This window comes from Vicia villosa, linkage group LG3 (genome assembly GCF_029867415.1).
Source record: "Vicia villosa cultivar HV-30 ecotype Madison, WI linkage group LG3, Vvil1.0, whole genome shotgun sequence".
Classification (NCBI taxonomy): Eukaryota; Viridiplantae; Streptophyta; class Magnoliopsida; order Fabales; family Fabaceae; genus Vicia; species Vicia villosa.
In genome coordinates this window covers 25,311,038-25,329,245 of record NC_081182.1, presented here as the reverse complement: position 1 = coordinate 25,329,245, position 18,208 = coordinate 25,311,038, and the positions used below count along the sequence as shown (strand labels likewise).

At 31.4% G+C, this 18,208-nt stretch overlaps 3 protein-coding genes across 3 annotated transcripts; 1 reads left to right on the top strand and 2 right to left on the bottom strand.

Moving 5' to 3' along the window:
• The first annotated feature begins 4,080 nt into the window (after positions 1-4,080).
• LOC131655199 (ethylene-responsive transcription factor ERF017-like) lies at positions 4,081-4,973 on the top strand. The gene has a single exon (XM_058925093.1). It carries the CDS (start codon positions 4,081-4,083, stop codon positions 4,804-4,806), a length of 726 nt encoding a protein of 241 aa, XP_058781076.1. The 3' UTR covers positions 4,807-4,973.
• A 4,344-nt stretch (positions 4,974-9,317) lies between these two features.
• Positions 9,318-10,545, bottom strand: LOC131657735 (ethylene-responsive transcription factor ERF018-like). Its single transcript, XM_058927099.1, has 2 exons — positions 10,510-10,545; positions 9,318-10,112 (listed from the first exon to the last, which is right to left on the bottom strand). The coding sequence occupies exons 1-2, from the start codon at positions 10,543-10,545 to the stop codon at positions 9,318-9,320; spliced, it is 831 nt and encodes a 276-aa protein (XP_058783082.1).
• Positions 10,546-14,379: 3,834 nt separating this feature from the next.
• Positions 14,380-15,124, bottom strand: LOC131655198 (ethylene-responsive transcription factor ERF018-like). The gene has a single exon (XM_058925092.1). It carries the CDS (start codon positions 15,118-15,120, stop codon positions 14,395-14,397), a length of 726 nt encoding a protein of 241 aa, XP_058781075.1. The 5' UTR covers positions 15,121-15,124; the 3' UTR covers positions 14,380-14,394.
• Between the last annotated feature and the right edge of the window lie 3,084 nt (positions 15,125-18,208).

The window sequence follows — 18,208 nt, the reverse complement described above, 5'->3', positions numbered from 1 at the left end:
GTGATTCTACATTCAATTCATGGTTTTCACTCCCGAAATTACAAACCACGCAGTTAAAAAAAAATAAAGGCAGAAATAAAAGTTCCTACGCTATTACAAGGCTTTGGGGGCAATTACACAATAGAGGAAGAATGGAGCGCGAAAATAAAAAATCTAACTATTACAAAAAAACCTTACAAGCCTATACACATTTTCTAGAATTTAAATGGCAAAAAAAATAAAAATTAAATAAATAGCATAAAATAAATAAAGAAATAAAAAGCAGAAATTAAATAAAGCATTCGACAATCATTGGAGTTTTTGAGATGAGAAAAGAAATTCGCGCGTTTAAAAAAATGAGGGTTAGAGGTATCTGTGGTGATAAATTCTAAATCTCGAAGGTTAACCTAAAATTAAATTAATTAGCCTAAAAATAATTATTAGCCTAAAAATAAATTAATTACCCTAAAATAATTATTAGCCTAAAAATAAATTAATTAGCCTAAAAATAAATTAATTAGCCTAAAAATAATTATTAGCCTAAGATAATTATTAGCCTAAAAATAAAGAATGTGATAAACTCCTAACCCTAATTCAAGAAAATGGACAACATCTACCTATTTTATATATATATATATATATATATATATATATATATATATATATATATATATATATATATATATATATATATATATATTTTTTTTTTTAGGGTTAGTGGTTAAAAAAAGAGATTTTACCAAGATAAGCAAACAAATAAGTGTAAGAAAGAATTGACACCTTTGCTCCCCTTTCGCCAAAGGAGGTACCTGCAAAAATAAGATAATAATAAGAATAAGAATATTAGTAATAGTAATAATAATAACACAAGAAAAGAATTGGGGTTTAGCAAATTAAATTATGGACAAAATTACGAATAATTTTGATTTGGCCAAATACCATAAAGTTTTTGGCCAAATATGAATAATCTTGATTTGGCCAAATACCAAAAGATTTTTTTGCCCAAAAGCAATTGGGTACCATTCACTTGGTCAATCCATAGACAACCTGTTCATAAACCAACGCAATGTTACGGTTAAGAAAACAAATGGAAAAATAGAAAAGTGATTAAAATAAAATCAAAAAAATCAATTTGTTTTAATTCTAATAAAAAATTAAATCAAACTAATTTAATAAGATAATCTTGTTCCTTAAGTTATAAAAAGTGCTAAAAATAGGACAAATAAGATTAAATTTTTTTTTTTAATATTTTATTATTTTTGGTGATTTTTTTTGACTAAAAATGCATAAAAAGTTAAAATTATTTATTTTAAAAAATGCCTATTAAATTAATACGAAAATTAAAAATAAAATGATAAAAAATGAATTTTTTGTGATTTTTTAATATAAATGAAAATAAAATTAAAACTATAGTTAGAAACAAATAAAAGAAAAAGTGTTACAAGTGGGATTTGAACCCGAGACTAAGTGCTTGCAAGTTTTACCTCCTTACCAATTGCGATATATTATTTGTTTGAAATAAAAGTCAATTGAAAGTGTATGAAGCATGGGAAAACATTTTGCTATTTATTAAAATATAAATAATTTAAGAGAATTATTATATTTTAAAATAGACTTTAAATCGAATATTTATAAAATTCAAGACGTCAATGTGAATGACGTCAAAATTTTTATAAAAAAACCAATTTTGAAATAATTTGAATATGGTGGGCCAATTTTGGGGTATGACAACATTTGTTTACCAGGTGATATAGGTTATATCATATCGTCTCCACAGGGATTAGTTCGAGGGAAAGAACGCCATTCAAAAGTTAATGCAGTTCTGAGCTTGGGTTTAAATGGTAAAGCATAAAAATGGAAATGTAAATATCAACAGGAAAATAATTCATTCTTTAGAGAGAAGAAACTTACCAAGCCTGCATATAATCTACTTCTCACAAACTTTAACTTATCGACCAGTTATACTCAACCTACAATACTCGTCAATATCATCAAGCATCGCTCACACCCTAAGTCATTTCTAAACCGAAGTAGAGAGAACTATTATATCATCTCGGCGACGATCTCTCAACCAACCAAAACAACACAGAAGATAACTGTATTGCTCGCGTCGACGATCTCTCAACCAACATAAACAATAGAGAGGCATTAAACTTCGATACCCACGATGAATATTAGCTCCAAAACTATCTCTAGAGTCTAAAACTAATAGATATCCATCTTAATCAATATTTGTGAGATATATGTCTATAACAACCCAAATCAAAACATAAAGCAAAAAGATTAAGGAAGACATCAATAATGATTTGTAAAGCAAACTTTATACAACACCATGATCAATAAATATACTCGAGTTCAAAGTAAAACATATACAAAACCCAACCAAAGAGAAAATACACAAAGAGGAAGAGAAATGAACCAAAAATCTTCCGATTTGTTTGCACCGATCGATGATCAATCCACTCCGGCTCATCCGTATGCAAACTCCGAAGTTGTTTTCTAAGCTCTAACATCCAAATAATGAAGGTTGTTGGAGTTGAGAGAAAAAATTCCAAAGCCATAACCTAAAAATATGATTTTTTCCCCTTTTAAAGTATTTCTGTCCTGCAAGATTCGTCGGGCGAACTACACCAGTAGCAACAATAGAAAATTCTGCACTGTTTCGGCCATAACTTGGGAACCGTAACTCCGATTTGCGCCCGGCTCGAAGCGTTGGAAAAATTATTCAATTTCCTATCTAACAATGACTAAATATCAACAAAATTGATAACTTTTATCTTATTTGTTTTTAGCCTTTTTCGTTGACGAATTGCTCAAAATCGCGCGTTTGAAGCGGTGTCTTCGACACTTTATTGCTCATGCTCCAAATACGTATCAATACCTACAAAATGAATAGAAAGCTATCGAACAATATATAAATGAATCAAAAACTCAATTAAACACAAAGTATACATACTTATGTAATATACACTAAAACGCGTATAAATTGAGGAAAAAGAGAAGATAAGTGTCGTAAAACTATATACAAAAATAACTATAATTTAACACTTATCAGAGCTTTAGGAGGCATTCAAAAGTATGTGGAGCAATGATTGTTGAAAAACCATGCTTGTAGGCTTGTTATATTACAGTGAATTGGAGAGTTATTCTTTCTCCCAGACATGATCATTTGATCAAACTGAGTATACAAATCTTTTGTCTTTCTTACCATCTTTTTTCTTCTTCTACCAAGTTATTTTACAGTCTTATTGCATTGAGTTATTATTGGTGAAAGACTAATTATTTTTGTTGCCATTGCTCTTTGTCCCACACATCAATTTTTTTGATGTGATTGAACTTTGAATACTTTTTTAAAAGTGGTTTTAATTATACTATAAATTTCACACCTATAAAAGAAAGAAGTAAGTATGTGGAGAGATTTAAAGAATTAGTTTAAGTGTGGATCACAAATTTTAATAGAAATGTGGGGAATGGAAAAAGTACATCTTTTTGGAGAAAAAAACGGTGGATATAGGATGATCCCTTTTTGTATTTGATATAATAGGCTTTTTATTTATTTTTATTAGTTGAGATGTTTAAGGTGTTTATCTCTTCTTATGTCATGTGATTCAGACAATTCCTTCCAAGGGTTCCATCTTTCATGGGAGGTTATTTTTTAATAGGTTGTTGGCTAACCACTTATATTTTGTTTATGGATTAAGAATTTGGGGTGTGTTTTTTACTTTTGTTTTTGGATAATGTTTGTTTGACTTTACCCATTTGTATTTAAATGTTTATTATTTAATTCTTCAAAAGAAAGTTTATTTTGTTTTTGTCTTTCCTTTTACATATTATGTGAAATGAACAACAAAACTTTGTTAAAAGTAAAAAAAGTTAGGCCTAGCGCGTGTCTAACTACATGAACTATCTTGCCTGCGACTCTATCAGCATAAGCCATCGTGCTAGCTTTCACAAAACACTCTCTTTACGCTCAATTCCATCAACACGTTTATACCTTAGACCTTCATTCTTATTCAAAATTCAAACCTATCCATTGTAGTTTATTTATAAGCAACTTCAATACAGAGAAATAATTAATTAACATGAATGTAAGTGCTGAACATGGATCATCATCATATCAGTACTGATCATGATCAAGTCAAAGGTAAAACCTCATTGTCTTCAAGTGGTAATGATGATGATAACAACAAGAAGTTGTATAGAGGTGTGAGAAAGAGGAAGTGGGGAAAATGGGTGTCTGAAATCCGGCTACCGAATAGCCGTGAAAGAATATGGTTAGGATCATACGATTCTCCTCAGAAAGCAGCAAGAGCGTTTGATGCGGCACTTTACTGTCTTCGTGGTCGTCATGCAAGTTTCAATTTCTCTGATTCACCTTTTCATTTGGAAAACACTGCAGTTTCTAATGATCCGCAACAGATTCGAGAGATTGCTGCTAACTTTGGAAATAAAAATCCATCAATTGTTATTGATAATAATAATAATAATACTAATAATGATAATAATAACACAGGTCCGTCCAAAACTGTGACCGAAATTATTGGCTCTTCATCTTCTACAACTATGCATGATAGTCGGAACTCGATTGATTGGACATTTTTGAACATGTTAGAAGAACATGGTTCAAGTAATGATGCTACTTTAGTTGGTTCTGAAAATTATGATGATTTTTTCTATTCTAACTTAGAAAAGATGCATTCGGATGAGTTATTGTATTACACTTCCCCACCGCTTTTTGAGGATAATAATAATCAGAACCAATTAGTTGAAGATGATGGTAATGACCCTTTTTGTCATCAATCATTCCTTTGGAGCTGGAACTTCTGAATCATGATTCTCCGGTTTAGCTACTTTTGCTAAATTATACTAACTAATTAATTTACTGTCTTTCTTGGATTTTTTGCTACTATATATAGTTGTTTGTTTCTGAATTAATAGCAATAAACTAGCATTCGATGGTTGGTGCGGTTGGTCAATCTAAGACCACTCCCATGTTGGTCAATCAAAAATAGTTATATACTTATATTTAATGTTAAGTATTATACTTGTAACTGGTTTATGAGTTTGTTTAATCAATATTAGATGGTGGATGTTTTGCAAACGCAATGTAAGCAGCAATATTTGAGTTGTGGGATGAGGTAAAGTGATGATGAGAAGCAGTTATAAAGAACAAAAATAGATTGACGTTGAGATAGGAATAATAATAGAGAAAAAGGATACACACAAATAAAGAATGGGATATTAATTTAGTGAAACAACGTAGAGAAAAGGACAGAGTGGGAAGCACGAGTGGTCCAACAAAAGCACTTTCAAAATTCGCAAAATAAGATAGACGTATGATATATCATCGATATCTTGTCAACATCGTCCTACAATCTATTTTCCCCCACGTGCTCTATATTTTATTTTTAATCATCACATCGAGAAAATTAAAACACTTGAATAATTTTTTTTTTAAAGTCAAAAGTGCCAAGTCCTTTCGGTGCTTTTAGATTATTCGAGCTATCGACCACTTGAATGTTTCTGAAGTAACTTGCTTTGCTGAATCCTTCTTCTGGAAAATGTCCCGTTTCAGTTGATGTGTGTTGACAGTCGGATTCGGAGTTAACAACTTCTCCTCCCCATTCAATCATCGTCACCATTGAACTTGTCTTCTTCAACATATGCTATTGCATGCTGATGACCATTTTGATTTTCCATACCAGGATCCGTTGACTTCGGGTTAGGAGCAGCTGACCTATGCTTCTTCCGTCCATATCTTTTAATCGAACTTTTTTCTTAAAACATCCTCCTCCTTTGTTCTCCTAATAGTTATCGTGCCTTCCGGACATTTCCCACCAGCATGCCATAGTTGATTAATGGGAGTGCTTCATTTTCTTTGTTTTCATCCAACTTGTTCTCCTCAAAAAGCCCTTCAGATGGAAATCAGGTCTCTGAAGTTTGTGATCTTTGAGGAAAGAATGATCAAAAAAGCGGGTTGCTTTGAAGTAGACACACAATCAATAGTGTTCTCATCTGGACTCTGAATGATTTTGATAGAAGTTTTGTTTGTTGTAATATAATTCAAATTGTAACCCAAGTCTAAGTTAATTCGAGTTAAATTTGTTATCTTAGTTACTATATATATATATATATATATATATATATATATATATATATATATATATATATATATATATATATATATATATATATATATATATATATATATGTAATACTATAACAATATATTTTAAGTTCTCCAAAATTCTGCGAAGTTCTCCTTCAATACAAATTTTGAATTCCATCAAATTAGGGGGGTTTTTGGTTTTATGAGTAAAATCAAACCCTATAAAATCCTCTACACCAAAATCATTTAATTCTTTCGACTCAATCCTTTTATTTTTTCAAAGTCCTTCTCTTTTTTTCCTTACAAACTTTCAAACATAGCCTAAAAATTTAGACCTTGCATTGAATAATCTCTATAATTCTAACAAATGGGAGGTTTTTCATACACAATAAATCATGGTTAGAGAACTTTGAAAAAAAGAAATGGGTTAATAGTAATCAAGGAACTTGAAGCAGGGGAATGAGTTAATAGTAATAAAGGAGTTTCAAGCGGAGAATAAGGTTAACAGTAATAGAGGAACTTGAGGCTAAAAAGATGAAGATTTTCTAAATTTTAATATTTTTTGGGTTTTATGCTAAAAAAATATTATTTGCTCATGATTTTGATAGATTTTGTTTTGATGGGTTTGTATTTTTCTAAATTAATAAAAGGTGCTTATATTTTATGGGTTTTTATGATAAAGAAAAAATGACATTCAAAATTCAAAAAACAAATTTAGTGGTCAATTTTTCCGTAAACATAATCCATCATAAACATTGGTTTAAACTACACTTGACATACATCATGAAACAAATAACAAATGACATTCAAAATTCAAAAAACAAATTTAGTGGTCAATTTTTCCGTAAACTTAATCCATCATAAAAATTGGTTTAAACTACACTTGACATACGTCATGAAACAAATAATAACACATTGGTACTATATATTTCATGTTAGCATCTCACCACTAAATGTAGGAATAGGCCATGCCGGCGTACAGGGGCTTATGGCCTAGTCTATATAAGGTCAGGTTAGGCCAGAGTTATTTAAAAAAAAGTCAGGTTTAAATTTTTTTAAAAGTCTATTTAATAAAATAGGTCAGACTTAGGTTATTAAAAAACGCTATGAAGCCTTATAGGTCGGTCTATATTTTCATGTATATTAAAAATAGGCTAAATAAATCAACATATATTTGCATGTATATTAGAAAAAAGACTTAATAGGCAAGCCTATATATGCATATATATTAGAACAACAGCTAAATAGGTCGGACTATATATGCACATGTAGGGCGACTTATAAGGTTTCTTAAATAATATGAATTAATTGAAAACCATAATGAAAAATAGGATTTTAAATAGGCTTTCAGACCAGGCCAGACTTTTAAAAAGGCCATCTCAGATAAAAAAAGAGAGCCTATTATAGGGCACAAACCAGACTTAGGCCTTTCAAGTATATCATAGGCCAGACGCATGCCTTATAAATCCTAGGCTAGCCTAACCTATTTCCACTCCTACTCACTAGGGGTGGCAAAACGGGCCGCCCGCCGCCCGCCCGCCCCTCCTTAAGCCCGCCAAAAAACGAGCGGGGCGGACATGCCCGCCAAGTGAAATGGACATAAAAATCATGCTCGCCCCGCCAAGATGGCGGGTTGGCGGACGGCGGGCTTGCCCGCCTATTTTTACTTATATTTTTTCATTTTTTTAATAGATTAATAATCTTTTTACCTTTTAATTAAATTTTTCACTTATTTTTTAAAACAATTTTTTATAAAAACAACTTTTTAACAAATTTTACTTAAAAAAATATTACCTATATTTACAAATAAATTTATAAAATAAACCATCAATAATTGAAATTACTAAAATTAACTAAAAAATAAAGAATTTTGGAGGAGGGGCGGACTTTAGCGGGCGGCGGACATTCATACTTATGAAACCAAAATGAAACCATAATGTGTGATGAATATTGTATCAATCTATGGATAAGAGAATTCATACTAAAAATTAAAATTTTCATAAATTTAAAATCTCAATATTTGTATAATTTTCATAATATACGGTGAATATTTATACAAACAATTCCATAGATTTATTTTAAATTTTATATTTTTGAAATTTATATCAAAAATTTTATTTTATGAATATTTTTAATTTTTAATTTCTATAGATTAGATCTACTAATTGACATATAATTCAGGGATCTAGGGGTCTGTTTGGTAAAAATAGCGGTTGACTGATAAGCTAGTTAATAGTTTATAACTTATAACTGATGGCTGATGACTGATAGTTTATAACTTATGGCTAGTGGTTGAGACTAATAACTGATAAACTAATTGAAGTGTTTGGTAAAATTAGCAGTTCAAATAACTTATAAGTGTAAAATGACATAAGAGATATTTAATACATAATTATTTAATTTGAAATTAAAATAAATTATAAAGGATAAAAATGAGTTTATGCTAAAATAATAAGGATAAAAAAGGAAGAAAAAATGATAAGCTATAAGATAAAATGCTATTTGAAATAGCGTCTGGAAAATAAGTTATAAACTAGTAAAATAAACTATAAATTAGTGATGAAAAGACCGTTACCAAACAAATCTAAATTATCATATGAAATTATAAGCTATAAGCTCAAAATTATGTCTTACCAAATAGAGCCCTAGTGACCTGGCCAAATTGATGACAATTTGAATTTTAAAATATTGATTCTAGAGTATATGAATTGTATATATATGTTGAATATATCTCAATCAGTACTCACACTGCAAAAACTATAATATTCACAGAAGCAATTGTAATAACCAAAATTGCAATGTTTGCAATCGCATTCATACGGGACCGCAAAAGCACTTTAAAATCATACTTATTATTAAAAAAGGGTAAGGTCGCACTTGCAAATGAGACAAGTAAATATACTTGAAGTAGCTAGCTAGCTAGCTGTAGTAAATATACTGATTGAAAATGACCAACAATAACAATAGTACAAAGCAAAATAGAAATACCTCGGTGCATATATAATCATTGTAATAGAAACCGGGTCAATATATTTGTGTGTGTGTTTTGTCTTTTCGTTTGTGGTCTGAGAATGACCAACCAGCCAGTACTTGTTATTGCCAGTACTTGTTATTTTATTGAGAAGAAACAGCCATATAGAATATGGTTGCAAAAATAAGTAAAATTCAAGAGTGGCTGGAAATAAAGTAAAAATATTTAGCAAAAGTAGAGAGAATCAATGGAGAATGATCAAAAGTCCCAGTTCCAAAGGAATGGTTGATGAGAAAAAGGATCATCATAAACATCAACGTCACCTTCACCTTTAACTATTTCCTTTTGAATATTGTCCTCAAATAGTGGTAGCTGTTGTGGTAAACTGAATAACTCACCCGAATTCATCATTTCTAGATCAGAATAGAAACCACCATAATTTTCAGACCCATCAAAATTAGTATCATTACTTGAACCGTCCAAGACATCCAAAAATGTCCAATCAATCGAGTTCCCACCATTACCATGCATAGTAGTAGTAGAAGACGAAGAGCCAATAATTTCAGTCACAGTTTTGGATTGATCAGTATTATTATTATTATTATTATTATTATTATTATTATTATTATTATTATTATTAGTATTACTATTATTATTACCATCAATAACAGTTTTGTTGGCAAAGTTAGCAGCAATATCTCGAATCTGTTGCGGATCATTAGAAACTGCAGTGTTTTCCAAATGAAAAGGTGAATCAGGGAAGTTAAAACTTGCATGACGACCACGAAGACAGTAAAGTGCGGCATCGAACGCTCTTGCAGCTTTATGAGGTGAATCATATGATCCTAACCAGATTCTTTCACGGCTATTCGGTAGCCGGATTTCAGACACCCATTTTCCCCACTTCCTCTTTCTCACACCTCTATACATCTTCTGGTTGCTACCATCATTATTATTAACACTTGAATTGGTTGAAGACGATGGGGTCTTACCTTTCACATGATCAGTAGTGATATCCATTTGTAGTATAGTAGTAATTAATAATATAGTTAACTTGAATTAGCATTGGAGATTAATGATTTTCGTTGTGGTTATAAATAAACAGCAATCGATATAGGTTTGAAGAAATTTTGAATTTGAATGAAGGTCTAAAGTATTATTAACGTGTTGATCAAATTGAGCGTAAAAGGAGTGTTTTGAAATAGGTAGCACGATGGGTTATGTTATGCTGATAGAGTCGCAGGCAGAGTAGTAGATTTAACTAAATTTTTCACGTATCATAGCATCATCACCATATATTTTAGTCCCTCACAAAAATCGGGACTAATATTTTTTCAAATCTGTATTTTTTCAAATCCCGGAGAAAAAAAGGGACTGATAGAAGTTAGATTAGTCTCGGAGAAAAAAAAAGTCCTACTAATATTTTTTTTAAATCCATATTTTTTCTTACTTTTGAACCATGACTGTACTGATATTGAAAACTCATTTTAGTCTCTCACAAAAAAGGAGAGTCCAAATTAGACCTTGAGAAAAAAAGTCTCTATTTTATATCTTACAAAATTTAACTGAGTTCTGTTAGTCATTCTTTTAATATTTTTTTTTTCAAATGATGTTTTCTTATGAAAGTGACCATGTGCAAATGAACTTAACCTCTGACACGTACTCAATTTCTGAAAGCAGGTCTATCTTGTCAAGTCCACTCACGGTTTAAAAATAGAAAAAAATCGTTTGAAAAAAATATTAAAAGTGAGACTAACATGGCTCAGTTAAATTTTGTAAGAGATTAAATAGAGACTTTTTTTCTTAGGGACTAATTTGGACTTTTTTTTTTTGTGAGGGACTTAAATGGGTTTTATTGGCAGTCCAGTCACGGTTCAAAAGTAAGAAAAAAACCGATTTTAAAAAAATATTCATAGAGAGACTAATATGGCTCGGTTAAATTTTGTAAGAGATTTAATAGTGATTTTTTTTCCTCAAAGACTAATATGACCTCTGCAGTTTTTGTGAGGGACTAAAATGAACCTTCACTCTTACTAATTTTTTTTCTAAAATCTTTAAAGATAAATTTAGTATTTCCTATTGACTTAACTTACTAAGAAGAACCAAATATTTGCATGGATTGAAGAATTGGAAAAGAGTTTCCAACTGAGGAAAGAAAAATTAACTACCTCTCTAGTGCTTATTTTTCTACAACCAGGAAAATCATATGAAGTTTATTGTGATGCATCTATCAAGGTTTGAGTTATGTTCTTATGCGGCATAAGCACGTCGTAACCTATGATTCAAGGCAACTAAAGGTACATGAGAAGAACTACGCGCACATGATTTGAAGTTTATTGCTATTGTCTTTGCATTAAAGATATGAAGGAATAATCTACATGGTTTTACTTTTGAGGTGTTTAATGATTATATGAGTCTAAAGTACTTGTTTGATCAGAATGAGTTAAATATATGACAAAGAAGGTGGGTGGAATTTGTTAAAGTGTCACCCATGGAAGGCAAATGTAGTGGCAGGTGCGTTGAGTAGGAAACAAGCTCATCTCTCGGCCGTGGTAATAAAAGGACTATAATTATTAGATAAATTTCGTGACTTAAACTTGAAGGACAATTCCTCAACTGGAAGTTTACATTTCAGTACAATTACATTTCAAAATAAGTTGATGCGCAAGATCAATGCCCTCCAACAGACTGATGAAGTAGTGCAAGAGAATAAGAAACTGGTTGAAGCAGGGGAGGCGCCTAAATTTAATTTAGACTCAGATGATATGTTATGATACCATGGAAGAATTTGTGTTCTCAATAATGTAGAGTTGCAAAGGTCCATCCTAGAAAAAGCTCATAAAAGCAAGCTAAGTACCCCGATATGACAAAGATATATCAAGATTTGAAGCAGTGATTTTGGTGGCCAAGTATGAAGAAGCAGGTGGCTAATTATGTGGCTTCATGTTTGACTTGTCAGAAAGCTAAGGTATAACACAAGAAGCCCGCAGGATTAACGCAGTCTCTCGATGTCTCATAGTGGAAGTGGGATAGCATTTCCATGGACTTTGTTGTGGCATTACCGAAAACTTGACCCCAAATTTAACCCTATATGGGTGATTATGGACAAGTAGACAAAGTCAACTCACTTTAACCAGTGAGAACCAATTATATTGTAGCCAAGCTAGCAGAGGTTTATGTTGGAGAGATTGTAAGACTACATGAACATCATCTAACATTGTTTCTGATAGAGATACGAAGTTTACTTCTCACTCCTAGGGAGCGTTGCATGAATCTTTGGGTACAAAGTTGAGATTCAGTTCTGCTTATCATCCTCAAACAGATAGAAGACCGAGAGGATCATTCAGACATTGGAAGACATGTTGAGACAAATCGCTACTACTTGTGAAATTCACCTACAACAATAGCTATCATACAAGTATTGGAATGACGCTATATAAGGTTATGTATGGACTCAAATTTCCGACGCATTTATGTTGGTACAAGGACGACAAAAGCTCGATTATAGGACCCGAACTGGTATAACAGACGATTGATAAGTATTATGATTTATACATATAGATTTACTAATAAGTAGTATTATTTGAAATTATAGCTATATAAAATTAAGACACCAAAATACAAGACATGTTTCTAATGTTGTAGATGTTATTTGATGTAATGATATGTAAATTTTATGTTGTTTTGTACCACATTGGTTTTGATGTAATATACAATTTTTGGTTTTTAATGCAATTTTTGGTTTTGTTGTAATATAATTTTTAAACCATTTTAGTTGTCAACTATAAATGTGGTTTACAAATTGTTTGTATTGTTGTTTCTGCTCTATTTACGATTCAAAAAATACAGGTTAAAAATTTGGCAATTATGTAAAATCAAACCCTTATATTTAAAAAAACAAATCATTTAACTACTGTTGGGTGTTTTAACTGTGGTTATATATAAGCATATTATTCAAATTAAACAAACCCCTAAAATAGCGTTGTTGGGTATCGAACCTAAGACCTTAAATTATTTCATTATGGTAATTTATTACAACCGTGGTGATATGTACCGCACTTGCGAGCTTATTACCGCTGATAGTATGTCGTGGTTGTAAGTAGCTCACTTACAACCATACACTACTTTACCACGAACCCTCAATCATGATTATATCTCTTTTCTAGTCGTAGTAGTGTTTAAACTACATGTGACATACACCATGAAATAAATAATGACGCATTGGTATTAAATATTCTACGTTAATGCCACCCAACCTTATTCATTGATTTTGATTAACGGAATTATATATATATATATATATATATATATATATATATATATATATATATATATATATATATATATATATGACTAACATGATTAAATTTGTATAGTTACGAGATCATCACTTTTAAAGTTTTCAGATCAAACTGAAATTGTAACATGCAATGAATACTGTATTAGGATGTGAATATGAGAACTCACACCAAAAATTAAAATTTTCACAAATTTAAAATCTCAATATTTGCATAATTTTCATAATATTTGATGAATATTTGCATAAATAATTTCATAATATTTGATGAATATTAGCATAAATAATTTCATAATATTTGATGAATATTTGCATAAATAATTTACTTAGAATTTTATAACTATAAAATTTATGTAAAAAAATTTATTTTAAAAATATTTTTCATTTTTAATTTCCATAAATCAGATTATCAGTTATATGATCTGACTAGTGTTCCCCTAATCTAGGAATAACCCAATGACATAGTGACTTGACAAAATTGATGACATTCCGAGTGTGTTAAAATATTGATTTTAATGTATATGAACTGTATATGTTTGAATATATCTCAGTCAGTATTCAAACTGCTGCTACGAGTACATTGTTCACAGGAGCAATTGTAACAACCAAAATTCAAATGTTTGCAATCGCATTCATACGGGACCGCAAAAGCACTTTAAAATCATACTTATTATTAAAAAAGGTAAGGTCGCACTCGCAAATGACACAAGTAAATATACTTGAAGTAGCTAGCTAGCTGTAGTAAACATATTGAATGAAAATGATCAACAATAGTACAAAGCATATATATATATATATATATATATATATATATATATATATATATATATATATATATATATATATATATATATTTGTGTGTGAGTTTTTTTGTCTTTTCTTTTGTGGTCTGAAAATGACCAACCAGCCACTTATTGTTATTATTAAGAAGAAACAAACCATATAGAATATGGTTGCAAAAATAAGTAAGATTCAAGAGTGGCTGGAAATAAAGTAAAAATATTTAGCAAAAGTATAGAGAGAATTAATGGAGAATGATCAAAAGTCCCAGTTCCAAAGGAATGGTTGATGAGAAAAAGGGTCATCATCATAAACATCATCATCACCTTCACCTTTAACTAGTTCCTTCTGAATATTGTCCTCAAATAGTGGTAGCTGTTGTGGTAAACTGAATAACTCACCCGAATTCATTTTTTCTAGATCAGAATAGAAACCACCATAATTTTCAGACCCAACAAAATTTGCATCATTACTTGAACCATCCAACACATCCAAAAATGTCCAATCAATGGAGTTCCCACCATTACCATGCATAGTAGTAGTAGTGGAAGACGAAGAGCCAATAATTTCAGTCACAGTTTTGGATTGATCAGTATTGTTATTATTATTAGTATTACTATTATTATTACCATGAATAACAATTGGTGGTGTTTTGTTGGCAAAGTTAGCAGCAATCTCTCGAATCTGTTGTGGATCATTAGAAACTGCAGTAGTATCCAAGAGGAAAGGTGTATCAGGGAAGTTAAAAGTTGCATGACGACCACGAAGACAGTAAAGTGCAGCGTCGAAAGCTCTTGCTGCTTTCTCTGGTGAATCATATGATCCTAACCAGATTCTTTCACGGCTATTCGGTAGCCTTATTTCACATACCCATTTTCCCCACTTTCTCTTTCTCACACCTCTATACATCTTCTTGTAGCTATCATCATTATCACTCGAAGATGATGGGGTCTTACCTTTCGCATGATCAGTGGTGATATCCATTTGTAGTACAGTAGTAATAATATAGTTAATTTGAATTAACATTGGAGATTAATGATTTGTGTTGTGGTTATAAATAAACAGCAATCGATATAGGTTTGAAGAAAATTTTGAATTTGAATGAAGGTCTATAAAGTATTAACGTGTTGATCAAATTGAGCGTAAAAGGAGTGTTTTGAAATAGGTAGCACGATGGGTTATGTTATGCTGATAGAGTCGCAGGCAGAGTAGTAGATTTAACTAAATTTTTCACATATCATAGCATCATCACCATATATTTTAGGCCCTCACAAAAATCGGGATTAATATTTTTTCAAATCCGTTTTTTTTTAAATCCCGGAGAAAAAAAAGAGACTGATAGAGGTTAGATTAGTCTCGGAGAAAAAAAGTCCTACTAATATTTTTTTCAAATCCGTATTTTTTTTACTTTTGAACCGTGACTGTATTGATATTGAAAACTCATTTTAGTCTCTCACAAAAAAGGGAGACCAAATTAGACATTGAGAAAAGAAAGTCTCTATTTTATCTCTTACAAAATTTAACTGAGTCATGTTAGTCATTTCTTTTAATATTTTTTTCAAACGATTTTTTCTTATGAAAGTGACCATGTGCAAATGAACTTAACCTCTGACGCGTACTCAATTTCTAAAAGCAAGTCTATCTTGTCAAGTCCACTCACGGTTTAAAAATAGAAAAAAATTGTTTGAAAAAAATATTAAAAGTGAGACTAACATGACTCAGTTAAATTTTGTAAGAGATTAAATAGAGATTTTTTTTCTTAGGGACTAATTTGGACTTTTTTTTGTGAGGGACTTAAATAGGTTTCATTGACAGTCCAGTCACGGTTCAAAAGTAAGAAAAAAACCGGTTTAAAAAAAATATTAATAGAGAGACTAATATGACTCGGTTAAATTTTGTAAGGGATTTAATAGTGATTTTTTTCCTCAGAGACTAATATGACCTCTGCAGTTTTTGTGAGGGACTAAAATAGACCTTCACTCTTACTAATTTTTTCTTCTAAAATCTTTATAGATAAATTTAGTATTTTTTTAGTCGAGAAAATTTAGTAATTTTATTTTAACTCTTAACTCCAATAATTTAGGTCAACTACAACACCGGGTGTTTCAAAACGATCTTTGGTAAATTTGATTTGGATATCGAGGAAGGTGTGAAGGAGTTGAATGAAGCGGATGGTTTAGAGTCGATGAATGCGGAAGTCCTATCGGTTAAAAGAAGGGATAACAAAAGGATATAGTTGAATCTTAAAATAAAGGAGAACATGTTAATTCAAAAGTCTAGGCTTAAGTGGTTAAATGATGGGGATTCTAATAACAAGTTTTTTTCATAGGGTTATGAAAGAGAGGAGAAGGATGAATCAAATTAGTTCTATCGTTTCGAATGGAGGAATTGTGAACTCGATTAAGGAGGTTACAGAGGCAATGAAGTTGCATTTTGAAGAGAAATTTGTTGAGGAAATTGTTGTTAGACCCTCTTTAGAGGGAGTTACTTTTAATTCATTGAATCCCGAGGATAGTTTTTCTCTTAAAGTTCCTTTTTTTAAGGAGATATTAAGGATGCGGTTTGGAGTTGTGATGGTTCGAACAGTCCGGGTCCGGATGGATTTTCTCTTCTTTTTCTCAAGAAGTGTTGGTATTTCTTAAGAGACAATGTGGTTTCTTGCTTTAACTATTTTCACTCGGGGGCGGTATTGTTCAAGTCTATCACCTCTTCTTTTCTTACGCTAATATCGAAGGCATCGAACCTGTTGGGTTTAAATGATTATAGGCCAATATGTTTTGTATGATGTATTCACAAAAATTTTTCGAAGTTGTTGGCAAGTAGGATTAAAAGAATCTTATCTCCGATTATTTCTAATTGTCAAAGTGCTTTTGATCCGGGAAGACAAACGATCGACGCAGTTTTAGTGTCTAACAAATTGGTGGACTACGTTTCTAAGGAAGGGAAGGAGTGTCTTCTTTTTAAAGTGGATTTCAAAAAAGGCGTATGACAAAGTTAGTTGGAACTTCTTAAGATTTATGATGAGGAAGATGGGTTTTGGGGGTTTGTGGTTGAGGTGGATGGAAGCGCTTATTTTTTCAAGCAATATGTCGATTCTTGTTAATGGTAGTCCTACTAAGGAGTTTAAGGTGGAAAGAGGTTTGCGTCAAGGAGATCCCATTTCACCTTTTTTTTTCGTTATAGTAGCGGAAGGATTAAAACTTTTGGTCAATAAGGCAGTGGAAAATGGCGATTTTGTGGGTTGCAACGTGAACAAAAGGTGTTTTGCAGATATCCTTCAATTCGCGGATGACACTTTGTTGGCAGGGGATGGGAGTTGGAATCACCTTTCGGGGCTTGGTATCAATTACCATAAGAGAAAGTTAATTGGTATTAACATAAAATCTCATTTTTTGGAGGTGACTACTTCTTTTCTTGGTTGTAGGTTGGAGTCTAAGGACTTTATTTTTCTTGGCATCTTGATCAGTTCTAATCCTAGAAGGATTTCCACTTGGAAGCCGCTTTTGGACAAGTTTAGGAGGAGATGGAATTCTTGAATGGGAGATGGCTTAGCTTTGGAATGAGGATTACTCTTGTTAAATCGGTGTTAAGTAGTTTTGCTATTTTTACTCTTTCTTTCTACAAAGCTCCCAAGAAAATTATTAGGGAATTTAATAAAATTCAAAGTAATTTTCTATGGGAGGGAATGGAGGAGAAGAGGAAAATTCATTGGCTTAGTTAGAACGATGTTTGTTTTCCGGTTGAAAAGGGAGGTTAGAGGTTTTTAACGAGGCTCTCCTTTTCAAGTGGAGATGGAGGATTAATAATGAGTCTAACTCTTCGTGGTACCACATGTTGAATTCGCGTTATGGAGATGTTTCTTTAAGAGCTTTTATTGAGGGAGGTATTTAGATAAATATTACTCTAAATCGGTGTGGTGGTCGGATTTGTTTTTGTTAGGGAAAAAGCTTCCGGAAGTTTTTTATGTGAGTAGTTGCAATTTCCGGTTTTGAGACGGTTTCTCTATTTCTTTTTGGCATTCTAGGTGGATGGAAGAAGGGGTCTTAAAAGATGTTTATCCTGACTTATTTTC